Source organism: Nannobrachium achirus (genome assembly GCF_963921795.1).
Source record: "Nannobrachium achirus genome assembly, chromosome: 5".
Classification (NCBI taxonomy): Eukaryota; Metazoa; Chordata; class Actinopteri; order Myctophiformes; family Myctophidae; genus Nannobrachium; species Nannobrachium achirus.
Window position 1 is genome coordinate 8,004,200 of NC_137814.1, and position 21,881 is coordinate 8,026,080.

General features: G+C 44.4%; 1 protein-coding gene across 1 annotated transcript in view; it reads left to right on the forward strand.

The window, feature by feature from the left end:
• Positions 1-16,162, forward strand: part of onecut3b (one cut homeobox 3b) — a gene marked incomplete at both ends in the record, with an annotated part of 41,519 nt that extends 25,357 nt beyond the window's left edge. The window contains 2 exons of the mRNA XM_080725514.1: positions 15,714-15,969; positions 16,024-16,162. Coding sequence (XP_080581640.1) covers positions 15,714-15,969; positions 16,024-16,162 — 395 coding nt within the window. The remainder of the gene's footprint in view (positions 1-15,713; positions 15,970-16,023) is intronic.
• Between the last annotated feature and the right edge of the window lie 5,719 nt (positions 16,163-21,881).

Here is a 21,881-nt window from a genome sequence, read left to right on the forward strand (position 1 = left end):
GCCTGCCACACTATTGTTTAGTGGGATGGCGGTGGTCTTGCTCCCAGTCAGCGTTGTTGCCAGGTTTTGTGGGAGAAATAAGCAGCCAGGCCTAAAGATAAAGATAAGGAACGTTTAACATGAATTGGAAATTTGTCTTTCGCACACAGGCAGTCAGTCAGTACACAACAATAAAAACGTATACATATAGAATACACAAATGCATTAAAAACTATATAGAATGCATCCCATGAGGCAACAAGAGTGATCCCATGTGATCGCCACACATGGCGTATACTGTTTTGTTTTTAATAAACTTGAATTAAAGAAGTAGTTCACCCAAATAACTACTTATTTTCTATCACACCTCATGAAGCCTTGAATTCATGGGGATGTTTTAGTTTTTGTCACATTGCTAAGCCAATAATTTGATGACCAGGTCATGGGTCAACAGGAGACTCTGTACTCCTACTCTTTTGAGTCTCCTAGAAACTCTGAAAGACAACAGTCATCAAATTGTATGGGAATGCGACCAAAAGAAAAACATCTCCATCAATTCAATGCTTCGCGGGGTGATAGAAAAGAAGTCTTTTTTGGGGGGTTAATTCCCTTAAATGTGGAAGATTTGGAAGATTTTTTAAACATTCCATTGACACAAATCTGTTACTAGCCTCGTACCCGCCCTCTTCCGGAAACCATTGGAAGTTGGTCGTTTACTAGGCTAATCTGTTACAGGGCCTCCAGGCACAAAACATTTTCAGATGGGGGTTATAGGGACAAATACATATTAATGTCTAAAAACTAAACAAAAACATCGGAAGCAAATAAGCAACTGTAGAAACAAGCACCCCAAAAAAGCGCGACCCGCAACTACCAATATTGACAAGTGACTTCACAGAAAAAAAACAAGCCCGAAGTCTAGGGACGTGCAGAGAATACTAGAGAGGCAGGGGCTGACATTTCTAAAAGAGCCTCGGAGGTCGGCTATTTTCGGTGCTCGATACCACACTGAACTTAGTTCAAGTAGTAAATACTGGAGATGTGTGTGGCATGGATTTCTAGAGATGGCAATTCTATCAACATAAGATGCTACATTCGAGTTCAGGAGAGTTTGGACAAGGCAATTCTCTTGAATGCTGCCTTCAGGTATGGCATGGTAAGATGGCATTTGCATTTCTTTCACCATAGTAAAAAACTGCATTCATGGTAGATGGATAAAAGGTTAGGGGCTCAATCCAAGGTTCAAGGTTCAAGGTTATACTTTATTGTTACATCTTTTGTACAGGTACATAAGAGTAAAACGTATTTTTGTTCGGCTTCCTTCAGACAATGCAGTGGTAGAACAACAACAAAAAACACAACACATCTAAGATAAAAAATATAAGTAATAATGGCTTAGGAAAGAAAGAGTGCAAAAGAGCAAAGAATGTAAAAAAGCATCCTCAGCTGTACATGTGCATAAAGTTTGGTATATTTTATACACCAATGGCATTTTTCCGTACTAGCTACTGTACAATAACATTTTGTAAACAAAAACTTCACAGTGTGTTCCATGTGCAACAGGTTGGTATAATTAAAGACTTCACACTTCACAGTATATGTATATATATATTTATGTACAGTAGGTGCAGTTCAGCCTCATGGTAACTATTTTGTACCGTTGGTGAGGCTTGAGCATAATAGTGCAGAATCCCCCTTTGATGTCTATGTGTGCACAACACATGCCTGCCGATGTCCCTTCTAAGAAGCGGACATGGCAACTGTGCTCCCAGTATGGGAGACTACAGCCTATGTAGCTCTACTACTCGACCACATGCTGCATGCAGGGCTTGTGTTCCAGTATGGGAGACTACAGCCTATAGCTCTACTACTCTGACCACATGCTGCATGCAGGGCTTGTGTCCCAGTATGGGAGACTACAGCCTATAGCTCTACTACTCTGACCACATGCTGCATGCAGGGCTTGTGTTCCAGTATGGGAGACTACAGCCTATAGCTCTACTACTCTGACCACATGCTGCATGCAGGGCTTGTGTCCCAGTATGGGAGACTACAGCCTATAGCTCTACTACTCTGACCACATGCTGCATGCAGGGCTTGTGTTCCAGTATGGGAGACTACAGCCTATAGCTCTACTACTCTGACCACATGCTGCATGCAGGGCTTGTGTCCCAGTATGGGAGACTACAGCCTATAGCTCTACTACTCTGACCACATGCTGCATGCAGGGCTTGTGTCCCAGTATGGGAGACTACAGCCTATAGCTCTACTACTCTACCACATGCTGCATGCAGGGCTTGTGTCCCAGTATGGGAGACTACAGCCTATAGCTCTACTACTCTGACCACATGCTGCATGCAGGGCTTGTGTCCCAGTATGGGAGACTACAGCCTATAGCTCTACTACTCTGACCACATGCTGCATGCAGGGCTTGTGTTCCAGTATGGGAGACTACAGCCTATAGCTCTACTACTCTACCACATGCTGCATGCAGGGCTTGTGTCCCAGTATGGGAGACTACAGCCTATAGCTCTACTACTCTGACCACATGCTGCATGCAGGGCTTGTGTCCCAGTATGGGAGACTACAGCCTATAGCTCTACTACTCTGACCACATGCTGCATGCAGGGCTTGTGTCCCAGTATGGGAGACAACAGCCTATAGCTCTACTACTCTACCACATGCTGCATGCAGGGCTTGTGTTCCAGCTAATGGAGCACAAACAGAGTGGTGTTGGCATTGCAAAATGGCCCGGCAGCGTATAAGTTGTTGGAAAACAGGCAGTATGTATTAAATTATCACTATATTAGCACTAGCATTCAGTCATTACATTAGGGGAGTATTGAGTTTGGTTTGGAGACAGCACTTAGAGCGGGGGGGAGACCGGGGGGAGAGGGGAGGGAGGAGCACATATTCTGGCTTGGCCGGGCCCCGGACGGACCAATTGAATAAACGTTCCATGAAATGGTTCTGAAGTGCGGATCAATCAATACGGGGGACTATCAATCTGAGGGCAAATTAAAACAATTGAGAACAACAATGAGAGGCGAGCAGATGGGATAGGGAAGAGGAGAGGAGTCTGGAAAGTCTTTGTCTCGCCGGGACAAAGAAAGAAGAGACGCATGCAAATCAGTTACGCCTTATATACGCCGTGTTGTTAGCTTGTAGATCAGTTATTGTCCATCTATAGATTAAGCTTTAAGGTGGCGAAAACACCTCAGAGTTGCCAGATCAAACAGGGTACAGGGTATAATAACAGAGTTGCCAGATCAAACAGGGTACAGGGTATAATAACATGCAGGACAGGACCGTGAAATATGCTAGCGTAACGTTGTGTACGTTGTTTAATTAGTTGTGTTTCGCGATTTGTCAAAGACAAAATGTTGGTAAATATTTCAAAATTAAATTAATGAATTACACTGGCTACTCTAGAGCACATACGCGGGTGCGCACACGCACGCGCACACACACACACACACACACACACACACACACACACACACACACACACACTATTGATCGGCCCCCCACAGTCAAATCTGTTTACTGCCGTTGTCTAAATGTGCAGTAAAGTCATCAGTCATTTGCATATTCACTCTACTGCAGACAAAGCTGTTTCCTTCCTTCCTTCCTTCCTTCTTATGCTTAGCTATTGAAAAATAGCAGATCTACAAGCTCACAGCGCGGCACCGAGTGCCGCGCTGCAAGCTTGTAGATCTGCCATTTTTGAAAAATCTTGAAAATGTTATGTGCAAGTCTTTGAATATCTTTGACCCGACTTCTAAATCCTTCCTCTAAATCAGTGGTTCTCAAACCTTTTCTTGTCAAGGACCCCCAAAATTGCAGTTATTTGGCCACAGACTCCCATCTCAAAATATGTTGTTCCAGGGACCACCCAGAAGCAAATATTTGAGTTACAAATGTTCGCTTTTAAATAGATATATTCAAAGACTTGCAAAAAAAATCTTGATAAAAAAAAAATAGCAGATCTACAAGCTCACAGTGTGGCACTCCGTGCCGTGCTGTGAGCTTGTATATCTGCTATTTTTCAATAGTTAAAGCATGCAATAATTCTAGGCCTAAATGGGTTAAACCCTGTATTGTTGAACCGGGTCCCTCAGGGCTCTGAGTCTATACTGGTGTCTGCCCCGTTTTCTGTTATTTTGAACACTTTATGAACAGTCTGCAAATAGTACAGAGGTACGATTATACAATTTACAGTTTAGGCATTTAGCAGACGCTTTTAATCCAAAGCGACTTACAATAAGCAGGTAATACACATCACTATAATAAGCAAGATAATATGTCAGTACATCAACAGCAATATGACAAATGCATAGGAATATCAATGTAGAAAAACAATAACATAGGTAGACCACGCACCTAAGCAGTAAAAAATACTTTTCTAAAACAAAACAATGCTATCTAGCTTCATGTATGGTCATCGAGGGAAGGGGGAGTGTTACAGTAGTGCTATGGGTTTAGGTGGAGTCTGAAGAGGTGAGTCTTCAGTCCACGGTGGAAGCTAGGGAGTGAGTCTGTAGTTTTAAGTGCGACAGGGAGTTTATTCCATAGTTTGGGGGCCAGGAGGGCAAATTGTCTAGGACGAGTGGATTTTTGTCCAGGGGTTTTTAGCGAGGGTTCTGATCAGCATCCCTGTGTTGGCTGATCTGAGTGAACGGGTGGGGTTGTAGGGGTTGATCAAGTTTTGGAAGTATGGAGGAGCCGTACCTTTGGCTGCTTTGAAGGCCAGCATCAGTGTTTTGTATTGTATACAATGGTGCTATAAAGGATAACACAAAATCCTTGTTTGTGGGCTTGTTTCTATTGTTGTCCTATGTATTCCATTATTGTTGTCCTATGTATTCCATTCACAAAGTTGAATACAAGTGCTTAATTCCTTCATTAATTCCTTCCTTAATTCCTTCCTTCCTTCCTTCCATCATCCCTCCCTCCCTCCCTCCCTCCTCTCCTCTCCTTGTGTCCTCTCTCCTCCCTCCCTCCCTCCGCTCACACGTTGTACACAAACATCCCTTGGTACTGCTAGGTAAATTAAGCCTTCTTTTAAAACACTTTGCTCTGGGCTATTATCTCTGCTATTGGCTTGGTTTCTCCGGCAACAAGTGCCGTTACGCTCAGCAGCTGTTTACGTACGTGCGTGCGTGCGTGCGTGGCGTGTGGGCACACGTGTCTGTCTGTGTGTGGCGGGGAAACACGCGTGCACGCACATTATAATAAACACAATGCAAGGCTGCAGGTCTCCGCCACGCATAAAGAAATACCCGCCAACAAACATGCATGCCGCACTCACAGTTACGCAGTAAAAGACAAGCGGCTAAACCTCACACATTTACTTCTCTGTGGTCTCTCTCTCACGTCATGAAGGACATTTCTTTGTCGTCGTTTATTGGCACTATAAGGAAGAGTGGGCATATTAAAGGGAGCCTGGGCACAAAGGCATAGAGTGCATGGCGCCCATTGCCGCCCATACCCTATAGGTTTTGGCAAAAAGGACCCTTCTATGTGGAGTTTGCATGTTCTCCCTGTATCCCATAGGGCAGTGTTTCTCAACCTTTTTTCTGCATGGGCACACTTTTCATGTCCCAAGAATCCAAGGGCACACCAACATAATACAGGGGTGTAAATATCGTCACTGTTGGGAAGAAACCTTGTATCTCCAAGTTTCAAATGTGTATGTTTCTTCGCAAAGTAAAGCCCTGCTTCATCATTCAAGGCTGTCGCACAACAGTAGTGAAAACAGCAGATCTACAAGCACACAACGCCTCGCACCGCGAGGCATTGTGTGCTTGTAGATCTGCTGTTTTAGTTTAAATCATTTTTAAAATGATAAATACAATACTGGCTTTCAAGCACACCAAAGGTCCCCAGGCACAGTGGTTGAGAAACACTGCCCTAGGGTTGGTACCCTCACATCAACATGCAGTAATCCTGGTCTCTATACTGCCTCCCCCTGGTCATCCGGGGTGTCTGATGGAGGGGAAAGGAACTGGTTGGAGTCATGATATAAAAAGCTAGATACCTCATATGCCGCTGCAGTTCTTTGGAGCGACCTGTAAAAAAGTATTGGCGGAAGTGCGGAAGTGTCGAAGGCACACTGCCACTCAAAGTGACTACTGACCAATCACAGCGCATCTTTTCCGGGACTTCAATTAAACTCAAATGAGCTTTATTTGGCGTGAGGAAACAAACGTTTACATTGCCAAAGCAACTGCAAGTGCCTATGGGAAAGAGGGAGTACTGCTTCTGATTGGCCTACCGAACTTCCGTTTCTGTGACACAAAAAAATAAAAAAAAATAAATGCTTTTTTACAGACGCCCGGTAGCCGGAGGAGGCGTCTACCTTTGGAATAACATGTTCCTTCGACGCACTACTTCCTACCGGGGAAACTCCCCCCTGTCAGGTGAAAAGAAGCGGCTTGGACTCCTCGTGCATAGAAGGAAGCATGAGAATGAGTCCGTCCGTTGCTCTCCCCAGGTTGGCAGAGGGAGTGTAAAATAGCGCCCAGGATTACACTAGACCAGGGGTAGGCAACCTCAGGCATGGGTGCCAACATTGGCACAGTGTGAGGCAGAGGATTTTTATTTTAAAATCAAATATATTTTATAAACGTGGTCAATTAAATGAAGTCACCTAATTGACAACAAATTACACCCTGCACTTAATTCTACATTCATTAAAACTGAACTCTGACTGGGGAGGGAGTGGGTGAGATAGGTGGGTTATTGCTATGAGTCTAATGATTGTTATAACAATGTCCTGCCAATCAAAATATGTCAGAATCTTTCATGGCATGTCATTAAAATGTATATGTTGATATGGCATACTGGCTAAAAATTAAAAAAACGTTGCACTTTATTTCAAAAAGGTTGCTAACCCCTGCACTAAACAGTAATTGACACTGGGTGAAAAAAAGGGTGACAAAACAAATTAAGAAAGAGGTATAGAGTGCTTGGGCACCTCAATGTAAAAGGCTATTGTGTCCAAAATGTTACAAAATGGTCTTAAGTAATAGGCTAATAGGCTACATGACATGTGATTTAAAAGTAATGTAGCCTAGGCTACACTTCAACTTCCTATGCCTCAAAATGATTGGATACAGGTTTTGTAACAATTTGTAGCAATTGTAGAAATATTAGACTAGGCCTATACTTTGCATTAATTAAGACCAGTTTCCTCCTTTTTTCTTTCTCTTTTTACATTTTGGACAAAATAGCCAATATTACATCGAAATGCACACTTGTTATATTATTTTCCTGTCTCTTGCAACTGAAGCCGTGTCAGTTGGGCATGAAGCGCCGGGGTACACAGACAGAGATGGAGAGTGCAGGGCCAGCCAGGCTACCTCCCTAAATAATAAGCTCCTCTCCTCCGTCTCTCCAGCACATTCTCTCTCTTTTGTTCTTCATCTTCTCCACACATAAACAATTTCTTCTCCTGCTGTCTGTCACACGCGCGCGCTCCCGAGCAAATACTCACCGACGCGAGGAGTGCGCACGCGTGCGCGCACACACACACACACACACACACACACACACACACACACACACACACACACACACACACACACACACACACACACACACACACACACACACACACACACACACACACACACCCCCCCCCTCGGCCTCGCTCTCTCCCTCTCTCCCTCTCACACACGCGAGCGCGTGCGCGGCAGATCAATGCGGATCGATCGGGTGGGGAAGGGAGCCCTGATTACTGGACCACGTGTTCAGGAGAAAACCGCGGAAAATCGATCATTGCAGCTTTTTAGGGCAGCAGAACAGAACAGACTCCCTCACACTGTCTCCACTGTGTGTGTGTGTGTGTGTGTGTGTGTGTGTGTGTGTGTGTGTGTGTGTGTGTGTGTGTGTGTGTGTGTGTGTTCGCACACGTGCGTGTGTGGGTTTGTAATGTATTGCTACAGACCAAATGTCCCCACAATAGTAGGCCTATAGGCTTTAATTTTAGAAATATAGACTTTGGACCATGCAAAGAAAACTAAAACTGTTTTATGGTTAAAAAGAAAACGATTGTTATACATTAGGCCTACAATCCAAGTGGGTCTGTCTGCAGACCAAAGATTAGGGGGCGGATTGTGGGGGGGATGCTATTGGATAGTATGAGAATGAATCAATCCTCCCCCTGAATCAATCCGCCCCCTGGAATCTCAATCCACCCCCTATGACGTTGCACGGACGGGGCGGAAATGAGCCCAGGGGGTCCCCGGACCCCCAAGAGAACCAGGGACCACCCTCCCCACCCCAAACCCGAGTTAAGACACCCATCTGGGCCACTTTCCACCCAGCACCACCCTCTTCACCTCCGTGATGGAGGGTGTGCTCACTTTGTGCGGGAGGATTTTTCAAAGGACAGGGACAGGGGCAGGGGAGATTTGCCCAGGCTCTGGTACCTCCAGAGCACCAGGGCCGACTCTCCACACCCTCTAGCCCGACTCGGGGCTCCCTCCTCGGCCACTTTCCACCCAGAGCCGGCCTCTATACCTCCGTGATGGAGGAAGTTCCCACTTTGCTCAGGAGAGTTTTACAAAGGAAGGAAGGGGGGAGAGAGCCTGGGAGCCTGGAGCTCGGAGCTCCAGGGCCCAGGGGCCGGCCCCTCACTGCTCGAGGCCGACCTGGGGGCCTCGGCCTCGGCCGAGGGACCACCCACGGACCCCCTGGAGCCCGAAAAAAAAAAAATCCATAGCGGATACCCAAGCTCGCCAAACGCTTTAGGCTCCTATTCTACCGCCCTTTGGGCCTCGCGCTCGAGCCTGGTACCGTTGGAACCGGCTCGCCGCCCCGCACACGATGGTGCCATCGCGGACCCCCGCGGACCCCCAGGGCCGACGCCAGGCCCCGAAAACCGGGCCTGGCGACCTCCAGGGACCACCGGGGACCACCAGCGGGGGTCCCCGGAGGTCCCTGGCGGGCCTCCGAGCACCGCCGCCCGGGGACCACCACCAGGGACCCCCGCGGACCCCCAGGGCCGGCCCCAGGCCCCAAAAACCGGCCTGGGGACCACTTTTTCTTCTAAGTCCAGCTGGATTTAGAAGAAAAAACGGCTTGTCGTTTTTTCTTCTAAGTCCAGCTGGACTCGTCCGTGCAACGTCATAGGGGGTGGATTGAGATTCCAGGGGGCGGATTGATTCATTCTCATACTATCCAATAGCATCCCCCCCACAATCCGCCCCCTAATCTGTGGTCTGCAGACAGACCCGTCTCCTACAATCAGGAGGAAAATAAACATCATATTGATATTGGTTTAGGTAAGATTAGAGCAGGGGGGCAACCTTGGCACGGGTGCCAACATTGGCACAGGTGAGGGTGATCATTGGCACACTGGCAGAAGTGTGTGAGAGGATTTTTTATTCTAAAATCTATTACATTTTTTAAACGTGGCCAATTAAATGAAGTCACCTAATTTACAGCAAATTACATCCTACACATAATTTTTACAATCATTAAAATTCTGAACTTTGACTGGGGAGGGAGTCGTGGAGATAGATGTATTGTTGCTCTAATGATCATTATATAACAATGTCCTGCCAATCCAAATTATTATGTCAGAATATTTTTATTTAGAAGTTATAGGGATTAGAGATGGAGTTATGCCTGATTTAGGCTACACTTGGTGGTGTCTTGCACCTAAAAGTTGTACTGTTGTGAAACTGTACATTTTCCTCTACAAACTTCTAATAAACAAGCCTATTTCCATCAATCAATCAAAAGAATAGCTGATCTACAAGCTGACAAGGCGCTGCAATGAGAAACCTTGCCAATAGATCAGCTATAGGCTTAGCTACGTTTAAAAATGGCTAAAAAGGTCAAAATGGCATTCATAAAATCACTGTAGTAAAGTGTTGATGTCCTCACAATTATAGTAATAAAAACGTGTGTGTGCGTGTGTGCGCGTGCGTGCATGTGCGCGCGTGCGTGTGTGTGTGTGTGTGTGTGTGTGTGTGTGTCTGCATGCATGCGTGTGTGCGTGCTACTGTGCATCAAGACACGCTAGGCTACAGTCGACTGGCTGGACTGTGTGGTTTAAATCTTTAGTGCAGCCAATTTCTTTTTGAGCATCTATAACCCCTATCACACCACTGACCCACTACTGCACTACACTACACTTCTGCTTAGACCGAAACACTCCCATTATCTTTTATTTCAAGAGATTCAAAGAGAATTATCAAACAGGCGTATTTACGGTCCTGGGATCCCAATCTTCCCTGGGAACATCCTCAGTGTTTATCTCAACTCTCAGAGCAGGGACGTGCACAGGTAGACACTAGGGGGTGCCAGAGCACCTGCCCTTTTGCCTTCCTGGATCAAAGTGCCCTTTTTTAGTCAGGTTCACTGTGTACTTTTGTTCAAAAGTTTTGGAGATTAGTAAAACTATACATTTTTGGAATCTTCAGAGCATGGGGAATCCAAAAATCCAAATGCAAAATGGCCGACATAAAATACATAATTTGTGCTATCTTGGCTTCTAGACAACCTAGAAACGTAATTAAACATGCCAATCCTATGTGTTCTGGGTCAAGGACTCAAATGAGTAAATGATGGGTGTAAAATGTTAAGGCCCCCGCCCCTGGGGGTTATCTATTTTGGGACCTCCCAGAACAGTACACCAGCCAGTTAATGTCCGATTTTCATAATATTAGAGTTGTTTTGTAGGTTTTAAAACAACCTGAGTTCATTTACTACAATTTGAAAGCAGACAGAATAACCTGTTTTACTTTTGGATGGGTCTTTACTCATCTGGGACCCCCCCATGTTTTTGTACAGTGTTTGTTTTGTTGTTTTGTGCAGTGTGCATGGACCATGGTGACATTGGTCAATTCTGGATTAAAAGGTTCTAATATATTTATGCCCCAAAATGCTCTGGAATCTTGCCACATGTGTAGGCTATCTGTAATCAAAACAGCATGTATCTATTCTGCATCTAGCTTGAGGCAAGACCCAAATTAACTAAAGTCTTTGCTTCTGGGGGTCCCTGGAACAAAATATTTTGAGATGGGGGTCCGCAGCCAAATACACATTTAATTGATGCATGCATATCAATAGATATAGCCTGGATATGTCACAGCAGGGCATGTATGCATATCAATAGACCATTGTCTGTACCTTTTAACTCCTGTAATGTATGTGTAAGCGCTGTCCACGTGACATCATTCAAATCACGTCCCCCAAACATTGAATCACCAATGCAACACTTCCCATCCCTAACTACTGGCAGTCGACGGTTCCACGCGCTGCACAAGGTGCCCTTTTTTTCACTTGAGCACCCCCCCCTCAAAATGTCTGTGCACGCCCCTGTCTCAGAGTTACAGACCGCTCCATTTTTTATAGATTGTTTCTGCGAATCTCACAACTGACGCTGCATTTCCCTTCTGTTCATTCATTCTAGTATTTCATAAAATTCAAAGCCTGTGTTTTGAATAGACAGCTACTCAGATCTTAAAGGACAACTTTAGTTTTTTAGAACAAGGGTTCATATTTTAGATTGTAATTAAAGAATATAAAAGATGAGTGTTAACATTATTAATTACTTTCTATTGTTTAAGAGATTCTTATTTCAGTGGTTGGGGGCATGCGTACAAGTGGCTAAATGTGTCATTTTACACAGAATAAGCCCATTCCCAAGATACAACGTAACCTTTCATGGTTGGATGTGACTTATGGGGGCTAGAAGTGTTACTGTAAATAGCAATAAAGACACTGCTGGCTTATTGTGTCTAAAATACATATTTAGCCACTTGTACGCATGCCCCACATTTTAGCACAGTAAACACGGTAAACGAAGCAAAATAAAACATTTTTACACTCACTTTTTCTTTTGTCTATAAATTACAATCTAAAATATGAACCCTTTAAAAGTAGAACCACATCAGCTCAAAAATAGCAGATATACAAGCTCACAGCACGGCACCAAGGGCCGCGCTGCAAGCTTATAGATCTGCTATTTTTGAGCGGTGCAAACCGCTCCTATATTTTACTTTCGGTTTATTTAGCTAAAACATATTAGCACGGGACGATTATTTCATTCTTCATCGATTGGCTAGTTGATTAACTAAACATTAGAATCGACCAATCAGAAACCGTTCTACTCGTGACGACATGTGTTAGCCAAACAGAACAGACCAATCAAATGCTGTGTTGTTCATGCTAATTTAGATCTGTCTTGGCCATTACACTTGCACTTGAGACCGGTTTAAAGTTCATGAAAGGTCCAGGCGTAATGGCCAGGTTGTTTCATATCCTGGACTTTTCCTAAACCCCCTCTCCGTTCTGCCCTCTGTCTATTTTGTTTGAGCTTCTGGTCTGGACTGCATATTATTTTTCTCTTCTATTCACTCTTTGACTGCCACCAGGCTGTTAATGGCCAGGCTGTTTGTCTGACCTCCTGTCTGTTCTCCCTCTGTCTCCCCCTTGCTTTATAACCCACAAGAAGCTCTATTTGGCTCTATCTGGTTTCAGACAGCGACAATTAGGAGTTTCTCCTGCATCTCGGCTACTCAAAATGGAGTTTCTGGTGACATGAATGTGCACGATAAATTGTTATTAGCCTTTGGTCTGGTCAAGGATACTAACAAACCTGGCTGGTATGTTGCGCATAATATACTCCCGAGTCCCGACATAATCTGTTTCCAAGAGGCAACCCAGCACTTCTTGGCGTTGGCCGCCAGTCAAAGTTAGAGGGAAAAAGTCTGACCAACCGCATATCCTGGACCTTTCTGGCGCAAATCGACCCCCACCCAGGATTCAAGACAGCGACCACGCTACATTAAACCCTGCAGTCTATGGTTGCTGTTTCGAATCCTGGGAGGTGTTCGTTTTGAGCCGGTGTAAAGGTCAGGACACACGAAAACCTTATATAGTCTGAGCAGACCTCTAGACTGACATCATACACAACACAAAGAATATTGCCATGCATGCCTATCAACACTGATTCGTGCAGGCGCCCTTACAGGAATTAGTTTGCACCGCTCACTTCGCACAGGTGCGATTTTTTTTTTTTTTGTAACGCAAATCTCTGCTTCTGGTAGGAAGTTGGTGGTTTACAAGGCTATGCTTCTGGGGGTCCCTGGCTGGAACAACATTGAGATGGGGGTCTGCGGCCAAATAAATTTAATTTGGGGGGTCCTTGACATGAAAACTTTGAGAACCACTGATTTAGAAGACATTTATAGAATCGGGTCAATATATGCAAAGACTTGCACAAATGTTCACGATTTTTCAAAAAATAGCAGATCTACAAGCTTGGTGCCGCGCTGTGAGCTTTGTATATCTTGTATATCTATTAGTTAAAGCATAACATAATGGTTAAAGACTAAAGTAATAATGCGTTCCAGGTCTTAACATTCACACAACTATCTTTGTGTTGTTGTTGTCATGGTGATGTTCCCTTAATCAGTGTGTGATTACTGTGGTGCATCTGGCTTCGTCCAGCATCTACCAACACAAGCCTGTGTTCGGGGGATTGATCGATTGAAGACTTTATTAGAAGTTTGCATAGGAAAAGGTACAGTTTCATGACGGTACAGTTCACTGGTACAAGGTCTACTAAAAGGCGATCCATGAAAAGACTATAAGCTTATTTCCACAGGAAACCATTAAAGTATCTCATATAACATTGAATGACAGACGAATAGAACACAGTACTATGCAGTAGATATGTAAAGAAAAAGAAAAATGAGATAAAAAAATAAAAAAAAGGAAAACAGTCATTCTAAACAAACAGTAAGTATATACAAAGAAGGGGCAGGGGAGGGGAGGGTTGGGCTAGGTTCGTTTTTTTTACGGCTGCTGCCTGAAAGTGGTTTTTCAGGGCAATTTTAAAGGATGCTAGTGATCCACACTCCTTTATGGCCTTCGGTAAGGCTTTCCACATTTTGGTGGTATAGCTGAAAAAAGAGTTTGACCCTTTGTTGGTTTTGACACTGGGTTGAAAGTGATCTGTGGCGCTGCCTCTGGGAGGGAAGCCAGGGGGGGGGGGGGGGGGGGGGGGGAGGGTGACAGCACACAGACATGTGTGTGGAGGAATGAACTGAATGAATGAATTGTCATAACGACGACATTGGGGAGAAAGAGGTGTGAAAAGCATACCAAATGTCTTTTCATTATGTCGACCTGAAGGTATCCATTGTTTTGTTACAACCTCTGTTAGCATCATAGAGCAAAAAAAGACGAGGGTACAACAATTTTTTTTGTTTATTGTCATGATTTCTCACCAGCCGGGGTGGCACAGACTCATAATACCCTCCTAATATGTGAGCAGGTCGTGTTTTTCCAAGAACCTTTTTAATTTATTTGTAATAATTCATTTTCGTACTTTTTTCCATTTTCCCAAAAGATATTAAAAATAAATGAAAAAAGTTAAGTAAACTTGGGGAGTATCTACAAGCTGGGGGAGAGCATTGAAAATGTTTGTTTACGATATGCCCAAAATAGGGATGCCAGGTTAAAAGTGGTCAATCAATAAATGTATGGTGGCAAAAAAAACAACAAAAGGTCAAATGTTATCACTATAGGGTGGCAACTGCCATCCCCTGAGACCCCTGCTCAAACCCTATACTTAGTTGACCGGATACCCAAGGGCTCTGTACAAGATGCCCTCCTGTTTTCGTGCTACATATCTTCTGCCTAGCTTGTAGGTCGGCTTTTCGCTGACTGTTAGTCTCAGAATGGCGGCGCAATAATTTTCAAGTGGCTAATAAGATTTGATTACTCAAAACCGTTTTCTTTCCATCCCATAACTAAGATATATCGTCTTATTCATGATTGTTGTTGAAGTCTGAAAACATAATCACACCAAACTCTTCACACTGTTCTGATGCTGCTGTCCTCATTTAGATTTCATAATTCAGCTCCATTGTGCCCAGCCCCATGCATATGCATGGACCTCTAATTACTTATGGATTATAGCACAATGAGAATAGTGACACCAACATCCGAACAGCATTTTGATAAATTGGGGTGTTGTGTCAGTGTGTGATTTAGAGCTGTTTAAGATAGACCATCATGATCATGAATATCCAATAACGTATTAAAAAAAATAATATAAAGAAAACAATAAAGAAATCCTATCAAATAAGAGTGACCCAAAGGACCCACATGTTCCGTAACAGGCCATACATTTGGGTCATTTGGGCCCATCTACCCAGCTACAGCTACTTTACAAAGCAGTACACAGTAGGCCTATCTCTAAAGTCATGTCATCAACATGGAACTGGCCCATTTCACATGTACCCTCCTGATTGCCTCATTGCCTTCTAAAGTCTGTGTATGTGACCTGGCGGTCGCTCATTGCCTTCTAAAGTTTGTGTATGTGACCTGGCGGTCGCTCATTGCCTTCTAAAGTCTGTGTATGTGACCTGGCGGTCGCTCATTGCCTTCTAAAGTCTGTGTATGTGACCTGGCGGTCGCTCATTGCCTTCTAAAGTTTGTGTATGAGACCTGGCGATCGCTCATAAGTGTCTTACAAAAGTCTAAGCGTCCAAAATAGGACCGTCATTTTTAGCTTGCGGCCCTTGAACCTTTTTGTATTTTGCTGAGTGGCCCCTGAGCAATCTTAAGTTGAGTAGCCCTGTTTTAGACTTTATTTTTAAATATCCTTTGAGCACCTGGTTTGGCTTCTGCGCATTCTTCACCGAAAATAAACGTTTTCCCCCAAATGTTCCTCTGTCCTCCCCCCCCCCCCCCCCCCCGTGCAGCATGTAAGCGCAAGGAGCAGGACCAGGGCCGCGAGCGGAGCCAGCTGCCCAAGAAGCAGCGGCTGGTCTTCACCGACCTGCAGCGCCGCACCCTGGTAGCCATCTTCCGCGAGAACCGCCGGCCGTCCAAGGAGATGCAGATCACCATCTCGCAGCAGCTGGGCCTGGAGCTCACCACCGTCTCCAACTTCTTCATGAACTCGCGCCGGCGCTCCCACGACCGCTGGGGCTCGGCGGCGGCGCAGGACGTCGAGCAGCACAACAGCGGCGGCGGCAACAGCCACGGCCACCACCACCACAACAACAACAGCCACAACCACCACCACCAGGGGGGTGTGCACGGCCACGTGCACGCCCCTCACGGAAACAACAGCAACAACAACAACAACGCCTCGCCAGTTCATCCCGGCACCTCTTCGTCCTCCTCCACGTTTTCCATCAAGGCCTGAAAGAAAAGCGGCGCTTCGCAAAGTGCTGGGGTTGCAGTGGGGACCCTCGGGGGTTCCTTGGAGGGGTGGGTGGGGTTTCAAATGGACCATTACAGGTCTGTAACTCTAAGAGCGTACCGATTGGTACGCTCTCCGAGTTACGTGCGGTCCCTTGAAGTTGAAAAAGAAGTTTGAAGGGATGACACGGATGGATGTAGGAGGAAGGGGGGGTGGTCTTTTATTTTTGGCCCAAAAGCAGTGGGTTTATTTAACGTTTATGTCCTCGACAGCTACAGGGTATGTAGTTGTTTTGCTCCAGACACCCCCTCCCCCTCCCCTCCCCTCCCCATTGAAGACCCCATCTCCTTCATCTACTCCCAACGTGCGAACGACTGATTACCTCCGTAGATGAATCAGATGGAACTGTTTTTACTACTTTGCGTTGTTCATGTTCAAAACGCCAACCCCAGTTTTGCATTTCGGATTGTGTTCTTCTTCGACGAGAAATACGAAAACAAAAGAACCGAATCGCTTTTAACCACTTAAGCCCTATTTTATAAAAACTACTGTAAGTCGGTGTCGTGCGGGGGCAGAAATAGCCGGAAAAAGTGTAGATCTGCTATTTTTTTCTGCTACGTGTGAAAAGTTCTGCCCCCAAAAATAGGGATGACAGGTTTGGAGTGGTTAAGGAAGGGAACGCGCCCTATGAGCGAACACACACACACACACACACACACACACACACACACACACACACACACACACACACACACACACACACACACACACACACACACACACACACACACACACGACAAATGTACGTTATTTTTGTATCTTTTTTTGCTAAGCTCTAGCACACACATAGCAGGACATTCTGATGTCCGAAAAAATGATAATACCAAAGAACAACTATACCAAAGAACAACAACATGGCTGACTAAATATGAATAGTGCTCCTCTCCTTCCCTTCTCAGAAGACTAAGACATCAAGTCTTATCGCTAACATCTGGAGTGTTCATTTAACATAATCGTCATTGTTGGGTGGAAACCTCGTATCTCCCAAGTTTCAAATTTGTACGTTTTTCCCTAAAGTAAAGCCCTGGTTCATCATCACACAAGACTATTGCACAAAACGAAAATAGCAGATCTACAAGCACACAACGCCTCGCGGTGCGAGGCGTTGTGTGCTTGTAGATCGGCTGTTTTCACTAGTTTAAATCATTTTTAAAACGATAAAATGCAAAACGAACTGTTTTGGATATACAAGGTTTCCACCCGACAACGACGATACGAGAGTTTGAAAATATGAGTGCTTCTCATTCTTCTCAACATTCTTGTTTTTTATTTTTTATTAATGGACCACTATAGCATATTTCAACCAATTCACCCCACTCCACAACAATAGCCTATATACATTTAGGATACAACAAGGCATAACACAGTCATTTCTATTTTATTCTTTAACATTAATGATCCTAAAAGTCTGATTTATACTTAATCGCGCACACCAAAAGAATAGCCTGTTTACAAGCTCGCAATGCGTCGCAGCTCGACACGTTGTGAGCTTGTATATTGGCTATTTTCAGTGCATGACACTGCGGCGCAACGAAGTCCATCAATATTTAATTTCAAAGCATTTTCCTCCCACACTGCACATAATTCTAAATTCTAAAACATAATTCTAAATTCTAAAACATAATTCTAAATTCTAAAACATAATTCTAAATTCCAAAACATAATTATAAATTCTAAACATTACTTAAATTTGTTGGACTTCAACATATTTTTGATATAGCCTAATAAAGGTAATTGTAAAATGTATTTTTTATTTTATTTTATACGTTTTAAAACATTTTCCAAAGGACTAGCTGTAACTATGCCACACACGGACCACTAAAACAGTGTTGTAAGGGAGTCCATTTGTACAGTCTCAGGGTTAAATTAACACTCCAGATGTTGCTTCGTAGCGTAGCGTTGACGTACGCGTGTACAATACAATATGTCTCTTTGTGAGTGTGGAAAGAATATTCACAGACATCACTGACACATTTCTGTATGGTATCTGTGAGTGCACTACATGTACACCTATGTGTTACATGTGTTATTAGTGTGTGTGTATGTATGTACAGTATGTACACATGTATGTACAAATGTATGTACACACGCTTGAGGGCAGCCATCTCTCTCTGCTGCTGCTGCAGTGATCTGGCATTATATTAAACGTCAGAGTCACAGTGCCACCTGCTGTTGGTTACAGCCCACGACATGCTTGCTGTAGCAGTCAAACAACAACACAGACCAAACCTGTGAGGAGTTGAAATATTATAACTAATTCTAGCATGGAAAGAAAGACCCTTGCAAAAACCTTTCCAAACACACCACCCACCACACAGGTGTGGTGGTGTGGGTGGTGCACTGGTCTCACACGGTCAGCCCTCTGATTGGGGAAGGAGATGAAACGAGCAGAAAGATTATCTGCTCGGTTAGAATAATCAAGATCTTTTATCTAAAGTCAGTGGTTCTCAAATAATTGGGGTCCGGGGAGGGTCCAAATGCAAGGTTTTAGTAGGCTCTCAAGAGTTAAGGCCCATTCCCACTGGGCCAGATAAACAGATAAAAAAAATATCTTTCTCCATTCAAGTGGATGGTAAGATAAAAAAAAAATATATATATATATCTGTGACAGATATTTTTCCATTCAAGTGGATGGCAAGATACTGATAAAAAAAAGATATTCTGTGACCGATATTTTGTATCTGTATCTTACCATCCACTTGAATGGAGAAAGATATTTTTTTATCTGTTTCTCTGGCCCAGTGGGAATGGGCCTTTATGGGGCTCCTTGAAATTAAAACGGAGAACCACTGATCTAAACAAATAAATTACGTCACGTGAGTCCATATCTTTTGTGAGCATGCATTTGTGTGTGTGTGTGTGTGTGTGTGTGTGTGTGTGTGTGTGTGTGTGTGTGTGTGATATGGCCATAGAGCGCGTAGCCGCCGGAGAAGAAGAAGAGTGTTATTTTCAGGTTCCAAAGAGGCAGAACAATCAATGTGCGACAATGACAAAACAAAAGAGAGAGAGCAGTGTGTTGTGGGAGGGAGGGGCCAGTGGAGGGAGGAGCCAGTGGAGGGAGGGAGGGAGGGAGGGGGCTGCCGCCCTGTTCTAGTGGCCAAACACGAAGAGGTCAAACGTCAACAATACAGGATCCCAGAGTGCCAATGATGTTTGCCTCTTTTTATGATAATCAGAGAGAACGGGACGCGGTGCCCTCCACCCCTCCTCCACCCCCAGCCCACCTGCCCTGCCCGCACACCCCAGCCCCCACCCCACCCCACCCCCACGCCCCCTAGTGTCCGGCCTGTGTCATCACGGCAACGACGTTCAAACCGCGAGCACTACTAGGGCTGTCACAATTATTACACAATCGTCTAATCGCAATTATTTGACATAATCGCGATAATCGTCATAATCGTTTACATGTTGCAAAAATGTTCATATATATTTTTTAAGTACAAAAAATAGTGAAAATAGCAGATCTACGAGCTTGTAGATTGGCTATTTCCACTCTCAATGTTCTTTTTTAAGTATAAAGTTGTCAAATATGTCAGTAATTTCTTTGCATATTTAGGTTATGTGTCATATCTGCCATGTGCAACTTCAAAGCCTAAAAGCCAAACAGAAATGTATAATGGTCAACGACAAAAACACAATTAAATCGTTAATCGCAATTATTTGAGTGACAATTAATCGTCACGTAAAATGTCATAACGGTGACAGCCCTAGTCATGGCGACATTCAAACCGCGAGCACAGGACAACCCAAACAAACACACTTTTATTGATGAGATCAATGTGTACCTACAGCATACCGAAGACATACTGAACACGAGTTGTAAATATCCCTCTTTTATTTCCCACTTAAAGGAGTAGTTCGCCCCCAAAATGACTTTTTTTCTATTGATTACTCATGCCATGGAGAGTAGAGTTCAATAATATGTTTTGGTTTTTGTCACATTCCTAAGACAAAAATTTGATTCAAGTAAATTTACCCCCATTCCGGATGGGGATGGGGACCCGTTTCGTCCCCATCAGGAACGAATGGGGGTAAATTTATTGTTATCACATTTTTGTCTTAGGAATGTGACAAAAAACTAAAAATATTATTGAACTCTAATCTCCATGGCGTGACTAATCAATAGAAAAAAAAGTCATTTTGGGGGTGAACTACTCCTTTAACTTCTATTTATCTCTATCTCTCCCTCTCTCTCTCAATTCCTTTCTTATTATTCCATCCCTCCCCCCTCCCCTGGTTTGTATCCTCTTTAACCAATGATGCGGGTATTATTAATATTAGTATTAATATTAATATTGGTACTATAGACACAAGCTTTTTGTAAAACTGTGTTCTGTCGTGCTGAAAACTATAATGTAAAGAAGCACCTTGTCGACATGTATTGAAAAAAAGAAAAAACAATGATGATGATTATCAAGGCGTCATGCGGACTGAATCGCTCTACAATGCCGTCCGCAGAACAAGACGAGGAGGACATCGATACCAAAAAGCGGACAGACTTTAAAGGACTGTGCATATTTTGTGAATACCCCTGTGTCGTTGTGATGATGATGACGTAGATGTGGACTCTCTTATTATTAGCTTCAAACCGTCTTCTTTATTTTTTTGGCTTCTGGGGGAACTTTTTGCAACCCCTCGAACTCGACCCCCCCGTCGCTGCATCCATTCCTCTGCCGAGAGAAGCTCGAACAGGAAGGGGGGGGGGGCAAGGGGGGGGGGGGGGGGGCATTGCGTGGGCGCTGTGCAATGATTTTTTGGTTACCATGGAAACCGCCTCATAAACCTTGCTACGTGGGTTCTTTATTTATTTGGGTATTTTTCTTTTTCTTGGTTTGTTTGTTTGTTTCTTTTGTAGGCAAAGCCACTTGTTGTGTAGCATCTTCTAGCGGGAGATAATCATATTAAGAGCGGAGATGCGGGACGGGGCAGGAGGGGGAGTCGGAGGAGGGGGGGGGGGGTGCGGAGTGGAGAGGAGAGGAGAGGAGAGGAGATAGCAGCGTCAAGAAGGAAGGCCTGATAAGAGATGACGACACCAACCACTACCAACACCTCCTCCTCCGCGGACGACCACGGACTGACGGGGCTCTGGTCTAGTGCACTATAACGGAATTAAAGACCCCAGCCTAAACAACAACCTCCAGGACAATGTTTTGTTATTAAAGGTGTTTTCTTTCCCCCGTTGGAGACGTCGTGTAATCCAGTTAAAAGTGTTACAACGCAAAAAGACAAAAAAAAACTAAAAAACAAAGCAGAGAAAAAGGAGACGAAAGTGTCAAGTTATGGAACGCAGCAGAGAGCGTGCGTGCGTGCGAGTGTGTGCGTGGCTACCTCACAGATCAAAGAGTGGACTGTCACCACATGCAGCCACCCATTACCAAAGATACTTCAGTAACCTGCCATGAGCTCACGCTACAGGACTGCACACGTTGCGCACACACACGTCACACACACGCAGGTATACAAACACACACACACACACACACACGCACACGCATAATGCATACACACACCGCCATGTGCACACAGACACTTCCACACACACACACACACACAGAGCAGTCGCGATGCATAGCAAACAGGGATATGGTATGCTATGTGGGGAGAGTTGAGTGCCTTTTTCCTTCAACCAGGGGTCGGACTGCACTGATCAATCACACGCACA